General features: G+C 40.6%; 1 protein-coding gene across 2 annotated transcripts; it reads left to right on the top strand.

Annotated features, from left to right (window-relative positions):
• Positions 1 to 3869: 3869 nt before the first annotated feature.
• On the top strand, positions 3870 to 13454 carry PIGA (phosphatidylinositol glycan anchor biosynthesis class A). 2 transcript variants are annotated; one of them, XM_037377632.1, is made up of 6 exons: positions 3870 to 4038; positions 4558 to 4990; positions 5538 to 5670; positions 6805 to 6937; positions 8326 to 8532; positions 10304 to 13454. In XM_037377632.1, exons 2-6 carry the CDS (start codon positions 4561 to 4563, stop codon positions 10601 to 10603), a joined length of 1203 nt encoding a protein of 400 aa, XP_037233529.1. In that variant the 5' UTR covers positions 3870 to 4038; positions 4558 to 4560; the 3' UTR covers positions 10604 to 13454. The 2 variants fall into 2 exon arrangements, with proteins under 2 accessions (XP_037233529.1, XP_037233530.1); XM_037377633.1 differs by lacking the exon at positions 4558 to 4990 and having other exon boundaries at positions 3928 to 4038.
• Positions 13455 to 14010: the final 556 nt, after the last annotated feature.

A 14010-nucleotide genomic window follows, 5' to 3' on the forward strand; every position in this document is an offset into this window, starting at 1 on the left:
GACTGAATGATCAAGACCTTGGGATGTGCGTGAGAGGCACAGGTTACACAGAGATGTTAGACCTAATGCAGACAGCCTTGCCGATCAACTTTGCAATTCTGTTAGCAAGTTTGTCTGCCACAGATGAATTTCAACCTGCTTGGAAGTGAGATGTGCCTGTAAAGTAGAAAACCAACTTATTTTCTGACATCTAAGAGAGAAATCTGGCTTAAATAAGCCCTTTTTAAAGTTCATGGACTACACTGCAGTTTAATAACTTTTCAACTTGCAACCTGTATTTTAAAAGTACATTAAGATGTCATTTCATCCAGCTTTTGTGGGATTTCATGAATACAGGAGAAAGACTGCAAGAAAACCCATGTACTTGAATGAGAAACCCATGACTTTTCTTGGCTGCTTTGTGGGTGGTATTGCAGCCAGATACGGAATTGGCTGTATGTAGTAGAAACCAAGCAAAACCAACCCTTTTAACGTACTATAGAAACCTGTTAGATCCTGTTGTTGATTCCTAGCACCAAAACCAACTGCTGAGGTAGACAGCTGGGCCCTCACTCCCTCTTTGCAGAAGTCAGGAGCAGTGATAGGCTCTCCAGCCTTACCATATGAAAGTAAACTGAATGGAAGGACAGTTTGTCCTTTTATTGAGAACAAAGAATCCAAATATTGCTTTCCTCCTCATTTTGGAGCACTTTTAATTCCAGGAGGATCAGAAAATGATAACACTGTTTTTTCAAAGAGGGTATTGGACTGTCTCTGGCTCTCTCCTACTTGGTTTCACTAATCAATCTTGCTCTATGCTTGCATCTATAGGCCACCATTCCCCATCTGGCAGTGCTGTTTTTCACTAATGTTCTCCATTTGGGGTTTCCAACACTTTCGGCTTTCCTGAATCCATGGAAAGAAAATTTCCTTCACTGTGAGCTGGTTGTGCCCTGTCACACCTCAATTCCATGTCAAAAGATTTCTTTTCCAGGAGCACTATAACTACTTCATGGTGGCTTCAGGCTCTAGAGCAGCACTGCTTCTCAGCTCTGTTGTGAACTACTTTGTGGACAACTGATCACCTGTTTTTGTCAATTACTAACGTTTTGAAACAATACATGTGCATGTTTTAAGTATATTAAGCGTAAATAAATGCATTAATTTAATACACCAGCTTATTACACACAGCAAAGCTACTTCACCAAGTAGTCGCAGTTTTTGTTCAAGGCAGGCATGCAATAGAAGTAATATTGTCCACCAGGCTGGGGACAAGTGGCAAATTCAGCTTGAGAGGAAGCTGAGAGGTAAATGATAGAGCAGAGTACCCAGCAGAAAGTTTTTCTGCATTTTCAAGAACACCAAAGTGGTCTCCTTGAGGCAGGACAGCATCTGCTACCAGAACAACGCCACAGGAGTCTCTTTAAGTGTCCTCCATCTTCTCTCTCCATTAACTCAATTTATGAGGGTGCTTCAGGGAGCATTCAAGGACCGGGCTTAGAAGCAGTAATTACTCTGCTGTCACTGGTTTAACATCTTTACTCTCTACTTTACATATCCCACAGTCTCACTCTGACCTTGTACGTGCTTTAAATGAGGGAGTGAACGCATTGAGTTCGGGCACTGGGAAAGGAAAAAAATTTGATTCTCTCTTTAGCTGTTGCTCCCTTCACCATGGTGTCACCTCAGATCAGGGCATGACAGACTCTGGGTCTGCCCAGGATCAGTGACAATTTTATGAATAAACAACACAACCACACAGCCAGCAAAAATTGTGTGGTAATCCATCACTGTGAAGCAGCCGTGGGCAGAAAATTTAGCAGCACCTCTGCCAACTTTGAGGCAGATTCATTTCCTTTCCATTAAGGTTTTTTCTAGGCTCCTGGGCAGACAAATTTTTCAGGAACATTTGAACATGACAATGGGAGGAGGCTGCTGATATAGTGGGATTGAGTCGGACCACTGGCAGGTATGACATAAAGCACAAATATACATGTTTAATGAAGAAGACACATGTCACACATGTCAGACCACCAAAGCTAACATGCTGGGCCAAAGGGGGGAAGGCTTGGCTGCAATACTTTTCCTCACTTCCTTCAGAAGTGCATAGGCCAGCTTCAGAGCATAGGCCAGCTGCTGGGAAAGTGCCAAGTCCTCTGCAAAGTTCAGATAAATATAGAGGGACGAAAAGTCACAACTGCTTTGACATAGAAAGAAGTTTCTGAGATTAAGTGGATCTGTCCTGTGGAAGGTTTTGTAGGTTAGTGCCAGTATTCCGGATTTGCACAGTGGTTGCTGAGCATCAGCTCATAGAACACATCAAACCCCACTTCTTTCACTGAAGATAGGGGCTGCTATGTTGCTTACCAGTTACAATTTCTTTTTGGATTTTTTAAGCTCGCATACCAAGAATTACAGCTTCTCTAGACAGCCCACAAGAAGAACTAGTCTAAAAAAAAATAATATCCGAACAGTTAAAATTGTAAGCATTTCTTTTTTCTGACGGCTAAAATTGGAGTATCTAGAACTTGATTCTGCAGGGCAGCCTGACACCAAGGCAGGTCACCACTGTCATTTAGCAGGGAGCCTATCATGGGGTGCTGCAGCTGAGAACCCCCACGTGCTTTCCTCCCTCTCCTGTCACTACTTTGGGTTTTTTCCTAGATGTAATTTAAGGCAACTGCTTTGCACCCAGGTTGCAGTTTCTTCTGAGAACCACAATGCCAATGGCTCTCCTGGCTCCTGGTGTCTTCTTTCACAGCAGGATACCTGCCGCCGCAGGTGAGAAGCCTCTCCCTTTCTGGCCTCATACTCAGCTTTTCACCCTGAAATTCAGTTCTCACCACCCAATGATGAAGTCAGATTTGCCAATATGGTCTTGCCTTTCTGAACACATTAGAAAAATTCAAACAACAAGCAACGCTTTTCTTAGCACAGTGCCACCTTTCATGTCTTTCAGTCTCCAGAATAAAGTCCCTGATTTCCTCCTTGGTCCTTCTGGGGATGAGTGCCTCCAAACCATGTCTGTCCAAGCTTCAACCTAACCAGGAATCCAGCCGGTGCTCCAGCCTAGGTCAGCTTGTACTGTCACTCATGATGCACATATGTTTACAATGGAATGATGACAGAATCAAATCTGACAAAATTTGTATCAGAAAGCTTGGCAAGGAGAAGCAGCTGCCAAAAACAATTTTGGGAACTTATAGGAAAGGTAACACCCTTCTCGGTAGACAGCAACAGTGCGGCCAGGGCTGGAGCTGCCATCAGCAGGCTGCAAAGCTCCTCAAGAAGACCAGAGACACGCAGCCAAGCGATGCCAGGTCCGGCTGCCAGAGCACAACTCACACAGCCCAGCCATGTGTCTCAGAGTTCAAGTTCCTGGACTGTCTGTAAAAATCGTGGAGATTTTATTTTCATTCAGAGAGTGCAAGCACTTGTGGCAAAAGACTTGAGAACATTTTGGGAGTTCCAGCCAAGCAGCACACCGGAAGAGCTGCTCCACTGGAGGCAGCGAAAAGCCTTTGGAGTTTTAAGGCAGTTATGTCACTGTACAGCGCGCAGCTGACTTTTTTTTTTTTCATCGCTTTGGGCTCTTTTTTGTGCACAAGCTTTTTCGTTTTGACAGCAACCGGCCGAGGCAGGTGTCCCACTGGGGCCCGGCAGCACCGGCAGGCGGGCCGGGGCCGCGTCTGAGAATGAGGATGGGAATGGGGATGGAGCCAGACCGAGGCCGAGGACCGAGGCCGAGGACCGAGGCCGAGGACCGAGGCCGCCCCTCCCCCACCCTCCCGCCGCGCGCAGGCCCTCCCCGCTTCCGCCTCGCTCCTTCTCCCCGCCGCTCGCTCGACGTCCCCAGGCCGCTCTCCGATTGGCAGTTTCTTTTCCCGCGTGACGCAGAGCCGGGCGGCGATTGGCTACAGGGCCGCGACGCGCTGGAGGCGGGAGCGCTGGGCTGCGGCGGGAGGGGAACGGCCGTGCGGTTGCCGTGGTGACCGAGCGGCCCGTGCCCGGAAATGGGCGCGCGCCGGGAAGCGCACAGGGAGCGTCGGCGGCCGGCAGGTACGTACGTGCGCGCGCGCGGACGCACGCGCCCCCCCCCCCTTGCTTCCTTCACCTCCCCCCCCCCCCCCCGAGGCGGCCGCCGGTTGCCGGGGTGATCGCTCTCTTAAAGGGCCCGCGGCGGCCACCCGCCGGTGCGTGTTGCTGGCGCTGGCGGGGGCCGCGGTGCGGCCTGCGCCGGAGGGATGGCTGGGCCCGGCGGCGGCGGGGACGCCGACAGTGAGGGGGCCGGGGGTCCTGGCGGGCGGCCGCCGGCGAGTGATGGCGCCTTGTGGTTCCCCCGGCAGGAGCGGGCCCGGGATGGCGGCCGGGGGCCCGGCGGGGGGGGCGCACAGCGTCTGCATGGTGTCGGACTTCTTCTACCCCAACATGGGGGGCGTGGAGAGCCACGTGTATCAGCTGTCGCAGTGCCTCATCGAGCGGGGCCACAAGGTCCTGGTGGTCACCCACGCCTACGGCCACCGGAAGGGCATCCGCTACCTCACCAACGGGCTGAAAGTCTACTACTTGCCCCTGAAGGTGATGTACAACCAGTCCACGGCGACGACGCTCTTCCACAGCCTGCCCTTGCTCAGGTACATCTTTGTGCGGGAGAGGGTCACCATCGTCCATGCCCACAGCTCCTTCTCTGCCATGGCCCACGACGCCCTCTTCCACGCCAAGACCATGGGGCTGCGGACCGTGTTCACAGACCACTCCCTCTTCGGGTTTGCGGATGTCAGCTCGGTGCTTACCAACAAACTTCTGACCGTGTCCCTCTGTGATACGAACCACATCATCTGCGTCTCCTACACGAGTAAGGAAAACACGGTGCTGCGAGCGGCTTTGGACCCTCGGATAGTCTCTGTCATCCCCAACGCAGTCGATCCCACTGACTTCACTCCAGACCCGTCAAGGAGGGATGATGGTATAATTACAATTGTTGTTGTCAGCAGACTTGTTTACAGAAAAGGTAATGGGGGATAAAATGTAAATTTATTTTGGTTGGGGGTTTTTTTAATTACGTATGGTAAGAAAGGTCTTGGTTAGGTGCCACGTACACTGTATCTGTGGTATGGACGGGGTTTTAAATGGGAGTTGTAAGGTGATGGTTCAGAACTTCTGTGGCTGTGCATTCAAGAAAAAATGTATGTTTCAAGTTTGCACATGTTGGGTTCAGAGGTGTGTTTCTTTTGTAATATTGAAAATTGTGAAATGTAAGGTTTGACTTGTACTGGGGATATGATTTAGGCCCTAATCCGCATGTTCTGTTCAAAATGTTTTAATTATTTCTTTTTTTTAAATTAAGCAACAGCAATTTAAGTTATTTTTCCCCCCATATTTGTTTCCTAATAGATCACAAGCTGTATTTTTTCCCAGAATTTTGTGTTCAGCAGTGTAACAGTCTTCAAGAGACCGTTTTTTTCCTTCGCTTGAATAGGGTTATAGCAGTAGGCTACATCATGATAAGTCCTAAAATAAAATCCAGTAATGGCTTGCCCTAAATTTTCTACTCTTAGGTATAGATTTGCTTAGTGGCATAATTCCTGAGCTCTGTCAGAAATATCCAGAGTTACATTTCTTGGTTGGAGGAGAAGGACCAAAACGAATCGTACTGGAAGAAGTCCGGGAAAGATACCAGCTACATGACAGGTTTGTTCTATGCATGTCTGTGAGCTTTCAATGTACTTTAGGGCCGGGTAATCTAACAGCAACACTCTTTCTGCCTGCCCCCCTCACCCCCCAAAACCCCCAAAAAACTTCAGCCTGGAAGCAATGATAGCTATTGAAGGCAAGGCAGATGGACCAGACACTAACTGAAGATTTACAGAGTTGGACTGTAATCCTGCAGCTTAATTCATAGAAATAGACCCTGTATGAACCTTCACTCCTGACACAGAACAGCTGCTTACATATAAATTTATCATATTCCTCTCAGAACTTGTGATGCTTGGGTTGCATATTACTGCATGGCATAAGGTGTTAGACAGATACCTTGTGTCAGTGCTGTTTGTGTGAATGACTGCTAGTAATGTATTTTATTATTGCAATATGGAACTCTTCAGGGTAGTCTTATCTAGTATGTGTTCTTGTGGTACTATGAATGTGTTCTCTGGTGCTACTGTGTTCCCAAAATGTTTCTGTGAGGGATATGCGTTTGTCTATTTCTTTGGGGTTTTCTTGTTGTTCAAAGGCAGTTTTATGTGGCAAGGACAAAGTTCTTGATTTTCCATTTCCTTTTCTGTTTCTTGTTACCTGTTCTGTACTTCAATCCGTGGTTCCTCTGATAAAATTAGTTAGTTAAAATTGGTTAGTAGCATTCTTATTTTGCCCTTCTCTGTTTCCCAGTATCACTTCAGAATTATAGGTCCTGATCATTGTATCCTAAACACTTTTTTCCCCACCTCAGACTGAGATTGATCAGATCTTACAATGAAAATTCAAGTAATATATCTAAACAAAGAAAGGATGACAAATCGTAATTATTAACTGCGTGGAGCCATGTTCTTCTATAGAACTGGAAAGCTCAGGTGCAATGTTTTGAAGGCAGCTTTATTTTCAGAAGCTTGTTTTAGTGTGAAAATAAGTAGAAGTCTTCTACAACTTCATTGCTGGAAAAATTTAGAGAAAACAGAACAAAGGTGTCTCTTTTCCTTCTCTCACTATATAAGTGTGAACTATTGGTATATTTTTCAGAATATGTGTAACACTATGCAGCATTATTACAGTCCAAATCTACTGTTTATCAATCTTTGGGTTTTTTCTTCTTTTTCTTCTTCTATGTAGGGTACGTCTCCTAGGAGCCTTGGAACACCAAGATGTTAGAAATGTTCTAGTCCAGGGGCACATTTTTCTTAACACTTCACTCACTGAGGCCTTTTGTATGGCAATTGTGGAAGCAGCAAGCTGTGGTTTACAGGTAAAAATGAAAAATAAATCTATTATCTAGAATGCATGTATCCATTTTAAACAAATTTCATGATTAAATAATATGTGTTTGTAGTATTAGATTTCAAATGAGGCTCTGTCTTTACAAAGGTGAGCAAATATTGTCCCCACTTACAGATCACCTGGAAGCTGAGACAGAAGGGTTAACCGAAACTGCTTAAGGTCCCAAAAGCAACTTTTGCAAAATTGGGAATAACATATAGATCTGCTAACTCTCAGTTCTCTGAGGTAACCAGACTGCCTCTCCAAAATGCTGGTTTGTATGTACTCATATACAGAGTTTCCGAGTAGTTGATGTTCACGAAGGTTTACTTTGGCACTACTTTGGGAAAAAGGCTCATGAGCATGGGTGATTGGTCAGTCAGACATATTTAATTACCAGACTAAACCACTATAGGAGAACTTTATTCCTGCACCAGGAACTGGCGTTTGTTTTCATGTTAACTGAGGATGTATTTGTATTACCATGTAGGGATTCAAGGTCAGAGTTGGAGAGAGAGATAACAGTAAAAGCCCTTTCTGGCTAATTTACAACTCAGATTGACAACGCAGAAAGCCATAAAGCACTTAGATTCTCACATTAAAATATAAAGAAACATTTTTTTAAAAGACAGATTGGTGATTATCTAATATACAAGAAATATAGAAAATTTGAGGGACTTGGTTTTTTACTTTTATTTTTTATTCCAGTATCCTTTGACAGTAGCTGCTACCTAATTGTGGTAGTTTTTCCCCTGTCGTCTGTTTTCCTCTCTAGAGGTGAGGAAGTTCTACTGTTTCCTTTTTGTTGCCTGCTGTTTAGAGATGATTGCATAACGTAAGTCTTAGTTGTTTCTGATTTCCTTTTAAAAATAATAATTCAGATTTAAATGACTGAATTTCTAAAGAAATTCTTGTTAATGTTCAGTAACCTAGAAGGCATAAACTGAAGGTGGATGTGGTAAAACTGCCCTTGCTAGGTGGAGGTAACAGTATTCATGAGGGAATATGGAGAAGAGAAAGTCCAAAATGTGGTTACACAGATTTAGTTCTGTACTGTGACAAACACCTTTAGGAGGAAAGATGTCTCAGAAACCACTCATTAGACCAAGTCTTCTGTTTTATCAAGCTGCCAAAGAGTCATTCTGAACATCAGTAAAAGTAATCTGGTATGCTAGGTCTTTTCTAGGTCCTAGACCTTTAGTTTGCGTACAGGTAAAATTCCCAAAGCACGATACTGGTCTTTGCTTTCACGGCAACCATGCATTGTATTTTTTTTCCCTATTCTTCTTAAGTGCTGCATTTGAATAGTGTAATAACAGTGTCATCGCTTGATTTTATTGTTATGGAGCATATGTGCTATTTTTGTTTCATTCAAAGGTGGTGAGTACGAGAGTTGGTGGGATTCCTGAGGTGCTTCCAGAAAATCTCATTATTTTATGTGAACCCTCTGTGAAATCTTTGTGTGATGGATTAGAAAAAGCTATTGCCCAGCTCAGATCAGGAACGATACCATCTCCAGAAACTGTTCATAATAAAGTAAAGACATTTTATACATGGAGGAATGTAGCAGAGAGAACTGAGAAAGTATGTATAACCCACTTATTTTAAATTCTCTTAACGTACAGTTCTGAAACAGCTGCTGCTTTGAAACATTACTATATGTACATATAAATGCACTATATATATATACACACATATATGTGTATATAAATATACATATGCCCTCTGTAATCTTTCAGTGTAATATTTCAGTGTGTTTCCTTTCAAACATATGTGGCTTAAAAAAGTTCAAAAAATACTCTCCCCTCTGCTGTCCAAATACATCCCTAGATAGGTGTTGGGTTTTTTTCTTGTGTTGTTTTCTATGCCATAACTGCCGATAAATGCTCTGAAGAACAGCCTAGATCTTTAGTTACGCTTCTGCTCGTACATTTTTTCCAGTCTTCACATTAAATAACTTTTCTGGCATAACTGGATAACACACTGTATAAAATGTATGAAAAGGAAAAGACAGAGTTGATGACAAAGTTTTGTCTGCATGTGCTAACAAGTAGTTTAAAATTCTGAGAAGTAGTTTAATGTTGGTAGGCTGAACATAGCTGAATTTGTAAGCTATGGACTTAACGAAGATAAATTATCACACTTTTGAAATCATATTTCAGTATTAGAATTACTGCTTTAGCATAAAACCCCTCCCTACCATTAGTGGAGAAAGTTAACTGTAATAATGTTACAATGCCTGTGGAGATATGTCACTTCTAACTTCAGCCCCTATATTTTAGGCAACAGAATAGCTGAATCACATGCCTCTTAATTACTTTGTGGTGTACTCAGATACAGCTCTCTTGTAAGTGTCTTTGAAGTATCATGTACAACCAGTTTATTTTATCATTTCCAAGTACTGTCAGTACAATTCATTTTAGGATTTCGTAAGTGCAAGCAACAGTTCAATTGCAAAGTTTTTATAGAAAGTCTAGATTTCCGTTTCCTTCATAGCCCTTTCTTTTTAAAAAAAAACAAACAAACAACTGTGAAGGAAAATGTTAGTATAATTGGAAGAAGTATGCATGGAACTTATGTTGTACAAAAGACAGTTGTTAGTTAGATTACCCATATGATGAAGTCTGTAATGTTCTCAAGAGAAGAACGCATCCTTTAAGCCTTTTTTGAGTTGTGTGTAGTGGGTATTTATGTTTCTGTTCAACTACATTTTTTTAATTTATTTTTTTAGTGGTTGTGCTTAATATGTATGTTAAGTCACTGGTAGCATGTATTTGATTTTCACATTCATTGAATTTTAAGAATTTTACTAAGAATTACTAATTTTTCTTTAAAAAAATCTATTCTGTTATGATTTGCTTGATTGTTCAAATACAGAGATTTGGAAGGTTAGCTCTCCTATGAGTTCATCCGTCTTTGTGTTTAAAATCTAGTAATTGCCTATTCAGACTCTTTTCCTATGACTGATGTGAATATGAGATACAGAACTCATTCAATTAATTAAAAAAACCCTAACCTTTTTATATATAATATTACATATTATATAAATTATGCAGCCTTACTATTTAATGAATTGTTCTTGAGGTCTGTAAAAAAACCAAACCAAACCAAAACCCAAAAAACATTTATTTTCCTTTCTCTCCTTAAATAAATTAATGAAATTTCTAGAAGGGTACTCATAAATCAACACTTTAAACTGCAAAGCTTTTTGGGTTAATATTTGTCCCATCTAGTAGTTAAGAAGATAATTTATATTTTGCATACTGATAACACGCTGACAACAAGGTACTGCCTGATTTTTGAGGTAGAAGCAACATCATTTTAAGATCTGATGTTCTGTCTCCTCTCTATTTAGGTGTATGACAGGGTTGCTGATGAAGTGGTTTTACCAATGGATGAGCGACTTGGCAGACTAATGTCTCACTGTGGCCCAGTGACTGGGTATATTTTTGCTCTTTTTGCTGTTCTGAACTTCCTTTTCTTGGCATTTCTGAGGTGGATGACTCCAGATTCCATTATTGATGTTGCAATAGATGCTACAGGACCTAAAGGTGCATGGACGAAGCAGTATTTTTTGGGGAAAAAAGGAAGAGTTAAAGAACTTCCAAGCTCAAAAAATGCTCAAATGGAGAGGAAAGAACACAACAGTCACTAAAGGTTTTAATGCTTGCTGGCAGAGACATTATTCTTAAAATTCTTCAGTTTCTTTCTGAAGTTCTTGGAGAGAAACTTGGTTAAATGTGCTACCTCAATTTAGAGTGATGTTTTAATTTATTTTGGATTCATGCAAATTTATGGGCATCTCTTTTGCACTTGAAGCTGTGAGGAGAACATGGGCTTTGTGTGTCAAAAGCCTTTGAGACAAAAGTACAAGATTTTTCTTGACAACTTGAATATTACAGAAAGTGACTGTAAACTTTAGTGGTATTTGGGAAAGCAAAACACAAAAATTATTAGCTTACAGCAGTCCGTGCTAACTCCTGCAAGTTACCGTGCTTTTTATTTTAAGACTTATTTAAAAATATTTAATTAAAACCCCAACAAAACATAACTTTTCTCTCCTAAGATGAAAATGGACTTGAAATTAGTCATAAATTCCATTGCCATGGAAATTTCAGAGACTTAGTTTTAGCAGTTGTGTCCCAGTGACAGTGTTTTGCCTGCACAGCATTATTATTTCAAAGTTCTTCCCTAGCCACATTGGATCATCCTGTTGCTAAATCAAAACTCCATAATGAATTTTTTATATTTTTCAGAGGTGCTAAATTTGTTCAGTTCATTTATGTGTGTAAAAGTGATGTAAAGCTTATGGTATTTTTTAAAAGTACATAGGTGAAGAAATTACATTATTTAGAATAATACAGCCTTCAGAAACAGCTCAGGCCTGAAAACTTCTCCAGCAGACTATGCCAAAGTGTGAAGTAACACATGCATGCATGTGTGTACGCGAGAGAGATCCATGAAGGGCTTAACAAGCGCCATTGTGCTTGCTCACTCTGTCCCTTCCCACCCCGCCTTATTTTTTGTAATTTATTTTTTTATTTTTTATTTTTCCTTCCCCTTTACTTAAGACCAAAATGGCATTTCACTCCATCTGTGGGAGGGATGGTGTTCAACGTGCGTGATTTCACCTAGACCACATCAGAGGCACTGTCAGGCAGGTTCTGCAAGTGAAATCTTGGGAAGGTATTTCTTAGACGGAAACAACCAATGCTTTTCATCGAGACGGGGAGGAGGGGAAAAAGTGGCTCCTTGCATCTGTTCACAGTCGTAAGGTATACCTGGGACAACAGGCAGCACAACATACCAATGTGTGAGAGTGGGTATTGATCTCATTTATGTCAGCCACCTCTAAAACTCCCCGCTGCCTAATGCACTTGGTTAATTTCTTTCTCGAGCATCACTGAAGACTAAAAATCTTACGACTTTTGAGTATTATTGAGTAGTGTTGGACACTGTATTAATATTAAAACTGTGCAAGATGAAAATACTGTTTCCAAACCCTTGAAAGGGGCAGTATTTAAAACACCACTTCTGTCAATATCATCTTGTTTGTGTAGTGACATAGTTACCCTAACATCTGACATTTAATAATTTTATTGAACATATTTTTGTGAAACACAGAAAGGTAACGTGAAATAAATGCCATATACAAAGTATATTTTCTTTAACTAGAATTTTTAGCCTTTGATACGTAATGTATAATATGCATTGTATTACAATTTGAATTTTTCAAGCTCTACATTAAAAGTGGAGGTCAGCTAAAATGGTGGCATACAGATTATGGATAAATGGGTGGAATTAAGGTAATATTTTACTTTCGAAAATTACTACTTTTTTTTTCCCCCAAAACATTCAGGTTTCTAACTTTTTAAAAATACTGATTATCATTCCAGTGAAATGTTATATATATTTTTAATAATATCTTGTTGATTCTGATTTATTTATTTTTGGTTTCCTGCAACATCTACAAACACAAATCACATTTTCAACAGGATTGTGAGAATTTATTCAAAATACTTTTTTTATTTTGTGGAATGTTGTGTACTTTATGAGTAATATAATAAAACCTTGTTATGGCCTTGTTTACAACACAGATTTACAGTTTTATCTAAAAGTTTATTTACCTTTCCATAAATAAGGGATATTTTCCATTAATATTTGGGAACATAGAAAGGACAGAAATATACTCTATATTGCCTCTTGCTATCACTGGTTGTTGGACTTCTTATGAGAAAGATGATTATTAAAGAACATTCTGCAGAAGCTGACACAAAAATTTAATCCATAACTGGTTTAACTACAAATATGCTGTTTCTCAAGTAATGCAACTTGTATTACGCATAACTCTTTGTGGACTGATTCACTTACTGGCCTTGTGCAGTGGAGTAAGGGATGACGTTTCTGAATCATTTGTAGTTTTAAAAAGCATTGGTGGGTGAAATGGAAGAGTTTAAATAAAATAATCACAATAATAATAAAAAAAAAAGAATGGAGATGACTGTTTAGAAGTGAATAAAATAACTATTTAAAACAACCTAAAATGTTTTTGCTTGTAGGTAATGTTTGATCATTGTGAAATACCAGGGAAATGTTACCAAAGAGAGAGTGATACTAACTGAGTAATATCTTGTACAGAGCAGACCCTCTGGTCTGGAGGAGGAACACCCAAAAATCTTCTGTATAGAAGGTTTCCCCACCTTTCATAGAAGGCACCATTGATCTGCAATGAAATTCCATCCTGCAGGCGCAAGGAGAAATTGTGTTTCCAATACATTTTATGAAGACACTGTGAATTAAAGTATAGACAGCATGTTGATAACTGAAAATTGTATGCTAAACCAGAACAAGTATCAGGTAAAGTATGAATGTAAGTCATCTTTCGGATTGTGTTTTCGTGGATGTGGATAGATCTGTAAGAAAGTAAATGCACTGTAATGTACTGACTTTTGTGGTCAAGTTTTTCGCATCTTTTAAAATAAACATTTTACCCCTTTTGATTTTTATTTCTTTTTGCTAGTCCTTTTATTCATATATGCTTAGGCTTATAAACAAATAATTGTAAAAGTGTTATCTTTTTGATGCTCTGGTAAAATACACTTTATGTATATAGATATAAGAACAATCAATCTCAAAGTGGTTTTACAAACTTTTTAAAATTAAAAAATATTTAAATACTTTTAATGTTTGATTTGCTGTCATTAAACTTCTCTCATCATATTTGCTGTGCATCTTTTATGACACTCAGTAGTATGTTGACTTCCACAGTTTTTCCTAATTACTTGAGCATTGACATAGTCAGATAACAGGTGGGTATTTTTTGTTAAGGAAACAAAACTAAGGGCCATGTGTAGCTATGCATCTGAATTTCCTGTTGTCCTGAAATGCATTTTTCTTGGAAACTTAACAGGTAGATGGGATTGTTTTCAGATTCTGACTTCTTCAACACTGGCGTCATTGGAGATGATACTTGTACAGGATTCATTGAATTTTATGCATAAGCTGGTTATCTAGTTTATGCTAGTTTCTTAAGGTGGTTTTAGGTGGGAGGGGCAGATGGCA

Source organism: Falco rusticolus, chromosome 2 (genome assembly GCF_015220075.1).
Source record: "Falco rusticolus isolate bFalRus1 chromosome 2, bFalRus1.pri, whole genome shotgun sequence".
In the NCBI taxonomy this organism is placed as follows: Eukaryota; Metazoa; Chordata; class Aves; order Falconiformes; family Falconidae; genus Falco; species Falco rusticolus.